The sequence below is a fragment of the Notolepis coatsorum genome, assembly GCF_963971535.1.
Source record: "Notolepis coatsorum genome assembly, chromosome: 8".
Classification (NCBI taxonomy): Eukaryota; Metazoa; Chordata; class Actinopteri; order Aulopiformes; family Paralepididae; genus Notolepis; species Notolepis coatsorum.
The window spans coordinates 82,189,035-82,206,815 of record NC_140172.1 but is presented as its reverse complement, the minus strand read 5'-3'; the positions used below and the strand labels follow the sequence as shown (position 1 = coordinate 82,206,815).

The following is a 17,781-nucleotide window of genomic DNA, read 5'->3' as shown; positions in this document are numbered from 1 at the left end:
CGAGGAGACTGACGTGAGTTTCAGCGTTTTTGTTTATCATTTTCGATACAAACTGCTCTGATCAATATATCACCCATACTACATGAAGCATCTAACGACTATCACGGAATTATAAACGGCCCCTCCGCTCACCCGCGCATGATCGGTCATAACCCTTAGGACCATGTACAGTTGACATTTTTAATATAGTGTCGATCGGTATCCAACTGCATTTGATGATCTAATATATGCATTTGTGCCTATATCTCACGTTCTGGGAAATACTGCAGAAAACGATAAGAACATATTTATACTCTAGACGGTATTTTCGTATGAATGTGTGAATGAAAAAGTAAAACGTTCCTACATCCTGAACGATAGGTAATCGATGTTGAATGGGCCATAGTAATGTCAATTTAGCAATACAATTAAAAAAGTTATAGCCCTGCAAAGAAGGTGAACATCTCCATAGACTTACAGTACTGGCAGAGAATGGTATAAGATGATCAAAGTGGTGGCAGGGAATGGGTTAATAAGTCCTTGAAATTCAAATAAACCAAGCTTTGTTCATCCATTATAAAATTGTTCTGAATCAAGACATTTTCTTTTTATCTAAACTAATTGTCGGAAATTGGTTTTAAGCCATAAATATTGGATCTGATTTTCTTTCTCTTTTAACACATTGACGGCCAATCACGTATATATACGCTTTTAACTAGTTTTTTTCTTTTATTCGATTTTAATATCCTATTCAATGTCACAGAGCTGTATTTTGGCTGGAAAAGGCATATTGGGACTCGGAAAGTGCAGTACCGGCCAGATCCTGGAATTGGCACTGTCTCGAGAATGCAGTAATCCTTGTTGCAGACTTGGTGTCACCTTTTTTACGCTCCGGGCGGACTTTTTTGTTAGTCTGAAGCGAGGGCTTCACCCGATCGCCTGGACTATTTTTTGCGACGCCGAATTCATTATGCAGTAAAGGAATATGGCATCAGCCAATATATGATCTAGCAGATGGCGATCAAATAACTGGAAAATTCTTTTTGGAATCCAACCGACCACAGGTAAGAGCAATTTGACGTAAATTTCAGCTTGATCGTGCAAGGATTTAATAGCCATCCCCCTGCTCATCCTATGTTGTGGTAATAACGAATGCCGTTATTGGTAATCAATAATCAGAAACGACTTCCCCCCCCCCCCCCCCTTTCATGCATTCATGATGGAACATAATACCGATCATATGCATTTGGATTTTTAACTCTAGCTTGTGTAGGGACGAAACGCCAATCGATTTAACGTTATTAGCTTAGCGCCTTATAAATAGCTTTGCAGGAATTATCCCAGATCATTCCGATATAACACTCATATTCACCACGGTATAAAACGGGAACGTATTGATGAAAAAATTATTTCTTTATGGCATATTGAACGGAAGGTTCATACTGTCAATTGACAATGACATTGGACCCATAGCTATAATATAAAATATAGATTTAGCTCTACAAACAATGTGACGCACAGTGAACGTTTGTAATGGCTGGCCATGAATGTATTAAAAGTGAATTGTATCCTTTCAAAATGAAAAATAGTGCTTGGGAAAGTACTTGAAAGTCCTTGAATTAAATTTTGCAATGTCTGTGGGAACCCTGCAACAGATTAGTAGGGGTTTGGAGGGGGAAAAGCCCTTGAAATCCGCTGAAGTGAGCAAACTGTATAATAATCCCCTCTCTCTCTCTCCTCTCAGCTTGTGAATGTAACGGTAAGAGTGTGGAGTGCTACTTCGACCCCGAGCTGTACCGAGCCACCGGACACGGGGGCCACTGTCGCAACTGTGACGACAACACCGACGGCCCCAACTGTGAGCGCTGCCTGGATAACTACTACAGGGATGCCTCCGGCAACCGCTGCTTGCCATGCAGCTGCAACCCCGTGGGTGAGTCCCCAACCGCCATTTTTTAACAAGGTGCTTAAAAAGTCCTTGAAACTCAAATCAACCATTCACATTGAAAGTTTTGTTCATCCATGATCAAATTGCTCTGAATCAAGAAATATAATATTTTTTATTTAAAGTGTAACTAATTTTCGGAATTGGTTTTAACTAAGCCATAAATATTGGATCCGATTTTTTTTCTCTATAAAAAAACTATTTAAAAGTGAATTGTATCCTTTTAAATGCCCTTTTAAAATGAAATAGTGCTTGGAAAAGTACTTGAAAGTCTTGAATTTCATTTTGCAATGTGTGGGAACCCTGCATTTGTCTGTTTTTGTCATTCATCATCCAATGTTTAGCCTATATTCTGGAGTAAAGGTTTATTTTAATCCTATTGTAATGCAGCTCTGTTTTTAATCTTTAGCTCTCTCTCTCCCACCTTCTTTTTCTAACTGCCATCTTGTATAATTTGACAACAAACCGCATGTCCGCATTAATCCAAATTCATAGCCTTTTTTTCCCCCATAAATGAAATGCACCACAAAGTGGTTGTGACAGAAACCGCACTTAATTGCCATAATGGGCTCGTTGTTATATTCAGATGAGATTGTCTGCAGGTGTTTCAAATAGCAGCGGAGCCCTGCTGGGTCATGATGGCTTCCATGTGTTAGAAGATCATTTGCTCAACTCATTTTCCTCTCCTCTCTCCTCTCCTCTCCACTCACCCTTCCTTTCCTCTCACCCTTCCTCTCCTCTCCTCTCCTCTCCTCTCCTCTCCTCTCCTCTCCATTCACCCTTCCTCTCCTCTCCTCCTCCCCTCTTCTCTTCTCTTCTCTTCTCTTCTCTTCTCTTCTCTTCTCTTCTCTTCTCTTCTCTTCTCTTCTCTTCTCTTCTCTCAGGTTCGCTGAGTACACAGTGTGATACCACAGGGAGATGCAGCTGTAAGCCTGGGGTCACAGGAGATAAGTGTGAGCGCTGTCAGCCAGGATACCACACTCTGACTGAGGCAGGCTGCAGGTAAACGGAGACCAGTCCACTCTAAAGCCCCAGTCCGGATTATTTCCAACCTATTTACATGCATTCTCAAATAGCTTGATTTGTACATGATGTCTAGAAGAGCTGTCAATCATCTAGAGCAGCGGTTCCCAAACCTTTTTGGCCGTGCACCCCTAGCTGACGCACCCCCCAATGCTCAACATAAAAAAAACATTCACAAATGTTGGGAGAATAATAATATGAAACCAAGTAAACATTATGCTCGCCTTAGTGAGTGCACAACAATTAACCAGCTATCGATCAGCAGCAGTTATTAACGAAAATGTAGGTTAACACCAGTAATTTTACTCAAATTGCAACAAATAAAATACTTCACCACACGAAAGAACAAAATGAGAATTACATGCATAGGCTCAGACACAGATTGGCCAAAAAACGAAATGCATTTTCATGGATTTTCAAGTGCAGTGGCCTGAGAATCCAGCTGCACATAGATAGGTTGTGGCGAAGACCATTAAAATCCTCATGGCTTGCTTTGCCAGGTCTGGGTATATGCTGTCATTGCCTCGGTCCAAAAATCCACAAGTGGCTTTCATTTTAACTACAGCAGCAGCGCTCCTTTTAAATGCCCTTTTAAAATGAAATATAGTGCTTGGAAAGGTACTTGAAAGTCCTTGAATTTCACTTAGCAATGTCTGTGGGAACCCTTTAACTTGTTTTCCCACTGCTAAAAGAGCAGAGGCTTAATGGCTGTTTTCTATACCTGTCCCCTTCATCCAACCACCCTCCCATCCACCCCCCCCAGGCCCTGCTCCTGCAACCCGTCTGGAAGCACCCAGGAGTGTGACGTGCAGACTGGACGCTGCCAGTGCAAGGACAACGTGGAGGGCTTCAACTGTGACAGGTCAGACACCTAGTACAGTCCACACACACACACACACACACACACACACACACACACACACACACACACAGAACCGCGCCCTAAGAGAGGGAACTGCGCCCTGAGAGGGAGGTTCGAAGGGTCAAAGTGCGTATCAAACAAGAGGGAAGACTCAGGTTTTAAACTGTGGATACCAAACGGAAGGTAAAGACGATTTAAATTGTTAAACAGTAATCCAGAAATTTTTTATTGCACTGTAAAAAACTGATTTTATGGTATAGTATCCTCAAGATGCACCACTGTAACTAGATTTGACTTATTTCTCGTCATTCTGGATGAATACTGTAATGCCACGTTACACACACTGTACAGTGCAGCCACGTTACAAACAATGTGTGATGTAAGTGGGACGAGAACCGACCGTTACGAATTAAAGCTACAAATACGGTAGTATGTTTGTTACAAACGGTTACAAATAATATTATATTAGGGCGGCTGGGTGGCGCAGCGGTCTAAGTGCTCGTCACCAACGCAAGATACACCGGTATCGAATCTGGCTGTCAGCGTTGCCTCCGGCTTGGCCGGCCGTCATACTGGCTCAATTGGCAGAGTCAGCGGGAGGGAAGCCGGTGGGTGGTAATCTGGTCGTTGTAAACAGAGACTCCTACAGGTCGGTCAGGGCGCCTGCACAGCAAAGAAGGGATATGTTGAAGGTAGTGTGACCTCCCACGCGTTACACTTCACCAATGAGAGTCCGCTCTGGCAGCTGAAAAGAGGTTGCTGGCTGTCTCCTATGTGACGGAGGAAGCATCTGATAGACTTCAGGACTCCCTAGACCGACCAGTGGGGGGCACATGCGAGCAACGACCAGGGAGGGGGTATTGGCATAACGACGAAATTGGGATTGGAGAAAATCTGAGAAAGTGGATCAAAAAAATTATAATAATACCGTAATTCCTCTAATAGTGACCCGGGCTTGTATTTGCTTAAACTGTAGCGGGTACCAGGCTTTTATTAGGAGGAGGCATGTATAAGAGAGAGGCCTATATTTCTAATTTTCAAACGGATCATAATGAATAAATCAACATTTTGTGTCAGTTTGAACCCAGTAAAATGTACTGGGTTCATTTATTGAAACCAAGTACTGTATGAAATAGTAAACAGTGCAATTACAGGTGGTCACTGGTCATTTCAACGTTTTCAAAGTGAAATCAAGTAACTTTACCTTAGCAGCTCAGTATGCAGCTCAGTATATTAGTAACCCGGCTTGTATTAGGAGGTTGGCTTATAATTGCTTAGCTCAAGAGCGCACCCGGCCATTAATAGAGACCCGGTTTGTAATTGAATACCGGTCACTATTAGAGGAATTACGGTAATATTATTGTCAAAAATGTGAAAAGAATAATAAACCAGCCCATACTCTCCTACCCCACACACACACACACACACACACACACACACACACACACACACACACACACACACACACACACACACACACACACACACACACACACACACACACACACACACACACACACACACACACACACACACACACACACACACACACACACACACACACACACACACACACACACACACACACACACACGTTGGGGCTCAGTTGAAGAATCCTCACTATGTGGACAAAATAGAATTAGACCTCAGAGTTCACCTAGCAGCCCAGAAGAAAATAGCCTATACATAGACCACATACACACACACACGCACACACCCCCCACCCCTTGACACTGCCCCCCCTCTGCTGAGGCTGCCTGGTGGCCAGGCCATCTATGGCTGCTGTGAACCCAGCCGTCAGCCTCGTCTGCCCTGCTCAGCAACACTCTGTCTCGCTGTCTCTGTCTCTCTCTCTGTCTCTCTGTCTCGCTGCCTGTCTCGTTGTTTCTCTCTGTATCTGTGTCTCTCTCTCTCGCTGTCTCTCTCCCTCTCTGTGTCTCTCTCTCTCCGTTTCTCTGTCTCCTCGCTCTCTCAGTCTCTGTCTCTCTCTCTCCGTTTCTCTGTCTCCTCGCTGTCTCTCTCTTTGTCTCTCTCTCTCTCTCGCTGTCTGTGTCTCTCTCTTTCCATTTCTCTGTCTCCTCGCTGTCTCTCTGTCTCTGTCTCTCTCTCTCGCTGTCTCTCTCTCTCGCTGTCTCTCTCTGTGTTTCTGTCTCTGTCTCTCTGTGTCTCTCTCTCTCTGTTTCTCTGTCTCTCTCTCTAGCTGTCTCTGTCTCGCTGTCTCTTGGTCTTTCTCTCTCTCTGTCTCGCTGTCTCTCTCTGTCTCTTTCTCTCTCTGTCTCGCTGTCTCTCTGTCTCTTTTGTGTGTGCGTGTGTGTCTAGCTTTCTGTGTGTCTCTCTCTCTCCTTCCCTCTGTCTAGTTTTCTGTGTCTCCCTCTCCGTCTAGTTTTCTGTGTCTCCCTCTCTGTCTTGTTTTCTGTGTGTCTCTCTGTCTAGTTTTCTGTGTGTATGTCTCTCTCTCTCTCTCTCTCTCTCTCTCTCTCTCTCTCTCTCTCTCTCTCTCTCCAGAATAACTCAGACAGGGGCACCCCCCCCCCCCCCCCCTCATGCTGTAAACACACACATGGTCACCTGCAACAAGGGACTGCAGTTACTGCCTGCTGTCTGCCTGGCCCCTCCAGCTGCCCTTTACGAGACAGGCAGCCAATAGTGACATGAGGATGATCACTTTATTAAAGCCCCCCCCCCCCCCCCCCCATGACCCTGAGCAGTGGCCTCACGTCACACATTACTGGAGGATTAACATGCCGGTAGCAGGTATAACACTAACTAAATGAGAAGCCACTCTGACTGGAGGATTAAGATGCAGGTATAACACTAACTAAATGAGAAGCCACTCTGACTGGAGGATTAAGATGCATGTAGCAGGTATAACACTAACTAAATGAGAAGCCACTCTGACTGGAGGATTAAGATGCAGGTATAACACTTAACTAAATGAGAAGCCACTCTGACTGAATGATTAAGATGCAGGATGCAGGTATAACACTAAGGATTATTCCTGGACTCCGTAGTAAAAAGTGATGCGACACCCAACATGAGATAGAATATATGTGTGTGACGTGTATGTAGTCCCACACCTTACTGCTTTCACCATCAGCCACCTGTAAAAATATATATATAAATAAAAATGTAAAAGTGTGAGACATTAACTGAATTATATTTGAGCTGGAACAAAACTAGTTTGCATTGCATGCTCTATTCTATATTATATTCTAAATAGCTTAAACTTCACTAATCGTTAGGTAATGAGTACCGTAGGTATCAACAAAACAACGTAATGAGTGAAGTCACTGGCATCTGATGTCCTTTCTTTCTAGTCACTTTGAACCACGTATGCCCTACTCTGATCAAGCTAGCTGTGAGATGCAGGCACTGCAGCTGAGTGCTAAGAGTGTTGTAGGGCTGACCCCTATTAGTCGACTAATCGGTCGAAAGGAGCCGTAGTCGACTGCCAACCTCTTAGTCGAAAAAAAAAAAAAAAAAAAAATTATAAAAAAAAAAAGTATTTTTATTTATCATTCTTTCCAAAAGAAAATAGGCCTCTAACGCTAATGGCACGCATACCAGAGGCTAACTGCCTACGAAAACAGGCACAGAGGCACTGAAAGAGGATTTCACCCATCTAATGAACACACTAGACTAGACGAATATAAAGATGTATCCATCAGTGGAACAATTGCATGCTTTTGCAGAGGACAAGAAGGGTACAGTATAATATGAGGTGAAGGCTCTTTAGAAATGCTTACCACCTTATATAATGCTCTTTATTTTTATTTTTTTACCAGTTCAGTTTAGAAATGTGTGCATTAGTCGACTCCTTCAGACATTAACACATTGGTTGCCAAAAACGTCGTACAGCGTTATTGCCCGCCATGCGTTGAACGCCAACAACGCTGTACAGCGTGTTTGGGATCAATATTTCATTTTTTCACCATGGCATTCATAATTCATCCAGCCATCCTCCGGTGCTGCAGCGGGACCCTGAATGAGACTGCAACGCCCCAATACCGCCGCCTGGTGGATGGTCGGGCGAGTTACACTCTCAAAACCGGAAGTTGTGATCGGTGCGTCGAGGAAATTCCTCCGGCAGTAATATCTTGCTACGGGACTACAGACAAACACTAGCGTGCATATGGATCGCTGCCATAACACAATCGATATGATTTCGGCGTTTATTGCGCCATACAAACCGGAAATGGATGTAGGAGATCGGCGTCAAATAATTGGGATCTTTCTCCTCCAGTCTCATCGAGGACAGTAACGTTATTTTCAGCCCGATTGTTTATTCATTTCACTGCAAACCATCTGATCAACGTATCAAGCCATAGTAAATAAAGCCGTTACTGACGATCAAGGAATTATAAACGACCCCCCCCTTCCTTCACGCATGATTAAGCATAATGTATACCGATCATATACATTTGAATTTTTTAATATAACGTGTATAGGAAAGAAACGCCAATCGATAATCTATATATGCTTTTTTTGTCGACTTAACGGCAAATTTTGGCCAATCATAGTCTACTATCCAAATCCTTAGTCGGGAACAGCCCTAGAGTGTTGTAACATTGACGAGTATTATGACTGAGTTATATGTAAACAATGACTGAGTATTATGACTAGGGTTGGGTACCGTTCACATTTGAATCGATACCGGTACCCAACGGTACCTTTTTTCGGTGCTTTAGTCTCTAAAATGTAATCTACCTACCTCAGTTGTAAAAAATGAGTCAATTTTTTTTTTACAGTACCGAAATATGGCACCGGCGGATCTCACGACGTGATTCGGTTGGTACCCTTAAAAGTACCGGATTCGGTACCCATCCCGTATTATGTCTGAGTTATATGTAACAATGACTAATGACTGAGTATTATCACTGAGTTCTAAACAGTGGTGTCAGAGCGCGCTCTGCTGGACAGACTGATGATTTTTAAATAAAGTAGACCATGCATATCATCTTGTGGAGGAACATTGTTTGCTAAAATAACTTCCACACTTCACTGCATGCCGTCCATGACGATCAACTTGAGAAGTTGGATGCGTTTCTATGTGTTGCTACGGGTGACGGTCACCATCTTTGGAGGATCACTTACATTGATTTGCATTGAGAAATCGCTAAAACGGCAAAATGTATAAAAACAGAGGATGGGATAGAGAAAAAGAGTCCCATGTTGGTCTCTTTCTGTGGCAGACCTTCACATAGCAAGATGTCCAAAACAAATTTTTCACACACAGTTAATGGGAGTGATCCTCTTACATTGACGTCCACTTCCCAACTACCCAACAAAAGCTACAAAGAAAGTGTCCCTTAGGGATGACGTCCCGATGCCACTTTTTCCAGACCAAGTACAAGTAGTTACATTTGTGTACTTGCTGATACCAAGTACCAATATGAGTACTTCATAATACCCACTACGGTTCTAACAGTGAAAACATGTTTTATTTTTATCAGATGTTCCTCACTTTCTGACTGTTGCTGACATTTTTAACATTACATTTAGTGTGTTTCCTGAACAAACATGGCACTGAATAGTAGTATCGGAGTAGTTGTACATGAGCGCAGTATCGAACCTGATACTGGTATCGGGACATCCCTTTTTAAATGTTCCCTGTGCTAACGGTGCTTCTGTTGACCTCCAGGTACATGCTGGGCTACTTCATGTCCCCCTCGTGCTAACGGTTCTGTTGACCTCCAGGTGCAAGCTGGGCTACTTCATGTCCCCTCGTGCTAACGGTTCTGTTGACCTCCAGGTGCAAGCTGGGCTACTTCAACCTGGACCCGCAGAACCCCCAGGGCTGCACGCCCTGCTTCTGCTTCCAGCACTCCTCTGTGTGCGACAGCGCTGAGGGCTACAGTGTCCACACGGTCACCTCCAGCTTCCCCAGAGGTCTGGCGCTCATTCATCATGTTTCTATTTTGCATCCCCAAATTGTATTAAACTGAATGGAATATGGGAGGGACACAAACTGGCCACCACTGCCTCATGGCTGGAGAGGAGGACTTGTGTCGTCATGTGAAAGGATACAGTACAATATGAGCGGTGAAGGCTCTTTATGTGAAAGGATACATATGAGGTGAAGGCTCTTTATGTGAAAGGATACAGTACAATATGAGGTGAAGGCTCTTTATGTGAAAGGATACAGTACAATCTGAGGTGAAGGCTCTTTATGTGAAAGGATACAGTACAATATGAGGTGAAGGCTCTTTATGTGAAAGGATACTGTACAATATGAGGTGAAGGCTCTTTATGTGAAAGGATACACTACAATATGAGGGGTGAAGGCTCTTTGTGAAAGGGTACAGTACAATATGAGGGGTGAAGGCTCTTTGTGAAAGGGTACAGTACAATATGAGGGGTGAAGGCTCTTTGAGAAAGGGTACAGTACAATATGAGGGGTGAAGGCTCTTTGTGAAAGGGTACAGTATAATATGAGGTGAAGGCTCTTTAGAAATGCTTACCACCTTATATAATGCTCTTTATTTTTTATTTTTTTACCAGTTCAGTTTAGAAATGTGTGCATTTGTGTGAAATTATTTTATTGAATCTGTGAATCTTTACAATTGGTCTTAACACCTCTCAGCTTTTCATAGATAAACTCTTGTCTCCCAGTTTCCAAACGGCCTCTTCAGTGTCTTTCTAAACATTCAGATAAAGTCAACATCGTCCGAATGGACGTGTCTTCATCCAGGGTTCGCACAAGGTCCTTTAAGTGCTTAAAGTGCTTTATTTTTTAACAAGGTGCTTAAAAAGTCCTTGAAATTCAAATCTACCATTCGCATTGAATGTTTTGTTCATCCATGATCAAATAGTTCTGAATCAAGAACTCGATTTTTTTGTTCTATTTTAATAAAATCTGACTAGTCGCTGTCTCGCGCGCTCCAACTGCTTTTCCTCATCTCTTTGTGTGTGATGCTCTAGCTTGCTCTAGCTGGCAAGCAGGCCAAGACGATGCTTAAAAAAACAGCATTTAAAAGTAGGGATGCTCGATATTGGCTTTTTTACCGATACCGATATAGTCAAACTCTTAATTTCCGATACCGATATCAACCGATACCAATATATATGCAGGGTTTCCCCCCCAAAAATGGAATAATTTCAGGTAATTAACATTACATATATCTTGTTGTGGAATTAACACAACATTATGCATACTTTTGACAATAAATAAAATCAGAATTTGTTCTTACTTGCTTGCCTGGGTAAATAAAGGTTATAGAAATGTAAAAAAAAAAAAAATATATTGAAAACCGATATTTTCCGATATCACATTTTAATGCCGATATTTGCCGATAATATCGGTAGGCCGATAATATCGGACATCCCTATTTAAAAGCGAATTGTATCCTTCGAGTGACATCCTTGAAAATGAACAATTGTGCTTGGAAAAGTACTTGAAAGTCCTTGAATTTCATTTTACAATGTCTGTGGGAACCCTGTTCATCCTAACACGTCTCTCCTCTCAGATGATGAGCAGTGGACTGGGCAGCAGCGAGACGGCTCCAGCGTGGGCGTCCAGTGGTCGGCCAGCGGCCAGGAGATCTCCCTCATCTCTGACGACTACTTCCCCATGTACTTTGTGGCTCCAGGTAGGAACACGACTAAGTTACTTGTACTTTGTGGCGCCAGGTAGGAACACCGTGGCCCCTTGTTAAGACACTCAGCACTGTGTCTCATTGTCACATACAATGAGTTGGGTTGATTTGTTACACATTTGGTGCAAAAGTTTAAAACTTTTACCATGAGAGAATTGATAAACATGGTAAAAAATCTATCCAAAATACCACCTTAAGACACCACGGTCTTGAAGAACACCATAGACACAGAGGTCTTGAAGAACACCATAGACACAGAGGCCTTGAAGAACACCATAGACACCAAGGCCTTGAAGAACACCATATGACACCAAGGCCTTGAAGAACACCATATGACACCAAGGCCTTGAAGAACACCATAGACACAGAGGCCTTGAAGAACACCATAGACACCAAGGCCTTGAAGAACACCTTATGACACCAAGGCCTTGAAGAACACCATATGACACCAAGGCCTTGAAGAACACCATATGACACCAAGGCCTTGAAGAACACCATAGACACCAACCCTTTCACTGCCACACGATAAAGGGTTAACTATTTCACAACCACACTACAGAAGGTTAACCCTTTCACAACCTCTCAACATGAGCTGAAACTATTATTTGCGTTAGGAGAGAGGGGTGGAGCCGCCCCGCTGTGAAGGAAGGGTGCGCTGCATTTACAACACGAGACAAAATGAGAGCAACACGGCGGCACAATAACTGTTATCTTGTTTTCATGATGGTGGGAAGATTAATAGAAATTGAAACTTTATTAATCGCCCAGCCCTACTGGAAATATATTGATTCCCTTGTGGTTCTTCACACACAGAGAAGTTCCTGGGTGAGCAGCTCTTGAGCTACGGCCAGAATCTCACCCTCAACTTCAGGGTGGACAGGAGAGACACGCGTCTCTCTGCCGAGGACCTGGTGCTGGAGGGGGCTGATCTGAGGGTGGCCGTCCCCCTCATCGCCCAGGGCAACGCCTACCCCGGAGAGAACATGCAGACCTACGTTTTCAGGTGAGTGGATTTCTGGAGGGGAAACCCTTGTGAGCACGGGGAGAACATGCTAACTCCACACAGAAAGGCCTGGGAGATGCCCCATCTGGGTACCTGGCAACCTGGTCTCCAAGCGGGAATCGAACCCAAGAGTTTGGACTCTTGGGTGTGGAGTAGCCAAGCAGGAAATTATTAATTAAAAAACATGGTGTCTGTCTGACGTGTTTAAAACAAGGAAAGTAAGAAGTGCTGGAAAATAATAAATTGTTGAGAATGAGATACATAAGATGTCCCCTTTCATATTCCTACACCCAACTTGGAATTAAATCATTGATTATGTAAAATAAATGAATACCCATTACAATTTACAGTTTTGAATTCAAAGCAAATTGCTCTTTTTAGCCTGCGTTTAAATCAAAAGGGAGGTGTTGTGAGGTTTGTAGTTGGTGGATGATTATCTGAGTGTGTGTGTGTGTGTGTCCCCCCCCCCCCCCAGGCTGCATGACAGCACAGACTACCCCTGGAGGCCGACACTCAGCCACTCCGACTTCCAGAAGCTCCTGCACAATCTGACCGCCATCAAGATCCGAGGCACCTACAGCGAGAGAAGTATGCAACGCAACGCAACCCCACCACACACACAGACACACACCCAACTCGAGTCCACCTACTCATTCTCCCTCTCGCTTCGCCTCATAAATGCATATGTATGTGGGACTATGTGTAACTAACAAGGATAATGTGGAAAGACACATTGTGTAAATTGACAATACAGTTAAAGCTACAATGTCTAGTTGTCTACCATTTATTTAGTTTGAATCCTTCTCCAAAACACATCTTAACGTGGACACACTGACTCCCAGTCTATTGGGAGTCTCATGGACCAGTGTAGCAGCAGAGAGAATAGACTGGGAGTCTCATGGACCAGTGTAGCAGCAGAGAGAATAGACTGGGAGTCTCATGGACCAGTGTAGCAGCAGAGAGAAGAGACTGGGAGTCTCATTGACCAGTGTAGCGGCAGAGAGAATAGACTGGGAGTCTCATTGACCAGTGTAGCGGCAGAGAGAATAGACTGGGAGTCTCATTGACCAGTGTAGCGGCAGAGAGAATAGACTGGGAGTCTCATTGACCAGTGTAGCAGCAGAGAGAATAGACTGGGAGTCTCATGGACCAGTGTAGCGGCAGAGAGAAGAGACTGGGAGTCTCATGGACCAGTGTAGCAGCAGAGAGAAGAGACTGGGAGTCTCATTGACCAGTGTAGCAGCAGAGAGAAGAGACTGGGAGTCTCATTGACCAGTGTAGCAGCAGAGAGAAGAGACTGGGAGTCTCATTGACCAGTGTAGCAGCAGAGAGAAGAGACTGGGAGTCTCATTGACCAGTGTAGCAGCAGAGAGAAGAGACTGGGAGTCTCATTGACCAGTGTAGCAGCAGAGATAAGAGACTGGGAGTCTCATTGACCAGTGTAGCGGCAGAGAGAAGAGACTGGGAGTCTCATTGACCAGTGTAGCAGCAGAGAGAAGAGACTGGGAGTCTCATTGACCAGTGTAGCAGCAGAGAGAAGAGACTGGGAGTCTCATTGACCAGTGTAGCAGCAGAGATAAGAGACTGGGAGTCTCATTGACCAGTGTAGCAGCAGAGATAAGAGACTGGGAGTCTCATTGACCAGTGTAGAGGCAGAGAGATTTCATTCTAAAGTTTCACTGCAGGGTTCTCCTTTTAGCTCCTCTGACCGGTTAGAAGGGGCGAGCCTCTCTGTAACATCAGAATGGAATATCTCTGCATTGTAAACTCGCTCACGGTACACTGCAGTCGTTGAGATGTGTTTTTTGGAGCAAAATTCAAAGAAAAATAATCTGTGATGATGGGGGAAAGAATTTGCACAACTTTATTAACACTGAGTGCCAGCCACGCGTTGTCGTTAGTTCATGCCAACCGTTGAGTGCCGCCAACGCTATATAGCGTTTGTTTGTCGTATTTTTTCTTTTTTTTATTGACGATTTGAATTAATATTTCATCAATCGAGTCTCGGGTTAGTGTTGCAGACTCTCTCTGAGCTCAATTGGGAAGATACCGCTCTCTATCGTCTCTCCCTGTGTAACTGCACCCCATTACTAAGTTTAGACTGATGGTGGGGGGGGGGGGCAGTTTCCTCATTTAACTTTTCCGTCAATCCAACTGAAGAATCCATTGTGATCGCCCGCCCGGAAAACGCGTGGATTATGTATTTACAGTACCCAACGCTGAATCAATAAATGCGATCGATATTTGGAATGGCGATCAGGAATTGGAATAATCTTTTTGGATAACATCTGATCTGAGGTAAGGAATTTATTTTACCAGTCTTAGGATAATCAGAGCTATTTTCACAGAGATATCAGCGTTTGCCCTATGCGTGTGTGTGTGTCTGTGTGCGATCAGGAAATGAGAATCGATATTTCAGCCCGCTTCTATAGTGTGCATAAGTACACATATACTATCGATAATCTAGCGTTTATTTGAAAACGATTCATAAATAGGCCGAAAAATGACAACGTTTTTGTGTATGCCAGAATATTCCAGTAAATGCCGTTTATCACGGAATCTTTTTATTTTCCTTGAAAACGAGGGCTTTTCAAAATGCTATAAAACGGAAATGAAGCGATTTAAAAAAAAAAAAAAAAAAAAAAAAAAAAAAATCCGCTTAGACAATGTTGACTGCAAACAAGTCATTGATAAACGACGGGCAGATTAGACACATAGCCATAATTTAAGACAGAGATTATGCGTTCACAACGCTATCATTGAAGTGGGTGGTGGCATTTAACGGGGGTAAGGCGCACCGCATGGCTGGTAATCAAAGTGTTAACCATCATGTTCTTGATGCCTCTCTTCAGGTGCTGGTTACCTGGACGACGTGTCTCTGATCACGGCGCGGCGCGGCCCCGGTGTCCCGGCCCGCTGGGTGGAGACCTGCACCTGCCCTCAGGGCTACGAGGGCCAGCACTGCGAGCGCTGCTCCCAGGGGTACCGGCGTGGGCGCTCGGAGCTCGGCGCCTTCAGCCCCTGCGAGCCCTGCAACTGCAACGGTCACAGCGACTCCTGCGACCCCACATCAGGTCAGTGGGGGGGGGGGGGTTTATTAGATAGCAGGGTTTGGACAAAGTGCTTAAAGTGCTTGATTTTTTACCAAAAAAAGTCAATGCCTGGAATTCCTTGAAAACATGTTACATTCTTTAACAAGGTGCTTTAAAAGTCCTTGAAATTCAAATCAACCATTCGCATTGAAAGTTTTGTTCATCCATGATAAAATTGTTCTGAATCAAGAAATTGAATTTTTTTTATTTAAAGTGTAACTAATTGTCGGAAATTGGTTTTAAGCCATAAATATTGGATCTGATTTTTTTCCAATAACAAAACATAATTTAAACGTGAATTGTATCCTTTTAAATGCCCTTTTAACATTTAAAATAGTGCTTAGGAAAGTACTTCCATTTCATTTTGCAATGTCTGTGGGAACCCTGTAGATAGACAGACGGTGAGGCTGGTGTATTTTTTACCCAAGACAAATGTCGAACAATATCTAGACTCTGGAACAATAGAGGGCTGAAGATATACAGAGAGAAATAGATGGAAGTCTTCATGGTTACAGCTGCTGAAAAGGGGAGGGGGGGGGGTTGGCCAGGTTGCAAGTTGCTGCTGCTGTTTTCAAGAGATTTGTTGTTATTGTGATCTGTCAGAGGGTGCCTTCTAGTGGCTAGAAGAGACATTGCAGCCAAAACTTTTTTTTTTATATGCAGTGTCATACTTCTGGATTGTTTAGAGTATATTAAAAATACCCCAAATTCTACAACATCATGCCGTTGACCATTCCAGGAGCGTGTGAATGCAAGCACAGCACCGCGGGCCTGAGCTGTGAGAGGTGTAAGGACGGCTACTACGGAGACTCCACCCAGGGCTCCGCCAACGACTGCAAGACCTGCCCCTGCCCACCCAGCAGCACCTGCGCCCTGGTGCCCAAGACCAAGGAGGTGGTGTGCACCAACTGCCCCGCTGGCACCACAGGTAGGGGTCACAGGGAGGGGGGGTGCACCAACTGCCCTGCTGGCACCACAGGTAGGGGTCACAGGGAGGGGGGGGGGTGCCCCAACTGCCCCGCTGGCACCACAGGTAGGGGTCACAGGGGGGGGGGGTGTGCACCAACTGCCCTGCTGGCACCACAGGTAGGGGTCACAGGGAGGGGGGGGGGGGTGCACCAACTGCCCTGCTGGCACCACAGGTAGGGGTCACAGGGAGGGGGGGGGGGGTGCACCAACTGCCCTGCTGGCACCACAGGTAGGGGTCACAGGGAGGGGGGGGGGGGGCGGGTGCACCAACTGCCCTGCTGGCACCACAGGTAGGGGGGGGGGGGGGGTGCACCAACTGCCCCGCTGGCACCACAGGTAGGAGGGGGGGGGGGTGTTGCCCCAACTGCCCCGCTGGCACCACAGGTAGGAGGGGGGGGGGGGTGCACCAACTGCCCCGCTGGCACCACATGTAGGAGGGGGGGGGGGGGGGGGGGGGGGTGCACCAACTGCCCCGCTGGCACCACAGGTAGGAGGGGGGGGGGGTGCCCCAACTGCCCCGCTGGCACCACAGGTAGGGGTCACAGGGAGGGGGGGCACCAACTGGCACCACAGGTAGACTCTGCAGGAAGGGGGTCACAGGGAGAAGAAACGTGGGTCACTTTGAGGAGAGAAGTGTGTCTGTATATAATATTAGTATATTTTTCCTTTTATTAGATTATATATTGCATATATTTAGCATTTCGTTTTTTTTTAGATTATATATTAGATTAGATTTAGATTATTAGATTATATATTGTAACTATTTATTGTAGGGCAAAAATAACAGAGGGCATACATACCCTCATCTAGCACCTTGTTGCCCATATGCGCATGTCCTCCAGAGTTAATTATATTGATTTGTTATATTGTTTACACTGCTTTTTTACTACCTAGGCTGTACCCCCCCCCCCCCCCCCCCCATGCTGCTATGATGCCTGAGAATTTCCCCCAAGGGGATCAATAAAGGAATATCTTATCTTATCTTAGGCTATGGTTAGACTAGTGTATTCCTGGCGTTTTTTTATACGTTTTTGACGACGTTTCATGTCCTATCTACACAGAAATGCGTTTTTTGGCGTTTTTTTGTGGCTACGGCTGAAACGCAAAATTGTGTTTGCGTTTGGAGATACGCAAAAAAAACGAGTCGACAACAGCGTGTAGTCAGCACGGAGCAGTTGTTGCGAAAACGCCCATGCGCAGTAGATACCATCTGCGTGCCTTTCCGGTGACAACAGTGTGTGTGTTTGGGACAGAGCTCCGTGTCCCAAATAGCTTCAGCTACCATGTGTTGTCAAGTTATTGTTATAAGGACC

General features: G+C 44.7%; 1 protein-coding gene across 1 annotated transcript in view; it reads left to right on the top strand.

Moving 5' to 3' along the window:
- The window catches only part of lamc1 (laminin, gamma 1), a 161,307-nt gene that overhangs the window by 89,311 nt on the left and 54,215 nt on the right, over nt 1–17,781 (top strand). The window contains exons 5-13 of the mRNA XM_084320745.1: nt 1,724–1,912; nt 2,809–2,926; nt 3,711–3,809; nt 9,562–9,698; nt 11,276–11,398; nt 12,218–12,407; nt 12,883–12,995; nt 15,260–15,481; nt 16,239–16,427. Of these exons, the coding sequence (XP_084176871.1) occupies nt 1,724–1,912; nt 2,809–2,926; nt 3,711–3,809; nt 9,562–9,698; nt 11,276–11,398; nt 12,218–12,407; nt 12,883–12,995; nt 15,260–15,481; nt 16,239–16,427 (1,380 nt within the window). The remainder of the gene's footprint in view (nt 1–1,723; nt 1,913–2,808; nt 2,927–3,710; nt 3,810–9,561; nt 9,699–11,275; nt 11,399–12,217; nt 12,408–12,882; nt 12,996–15,259; nt 15,482–16,238; nt 16,428–17,781) is intronic.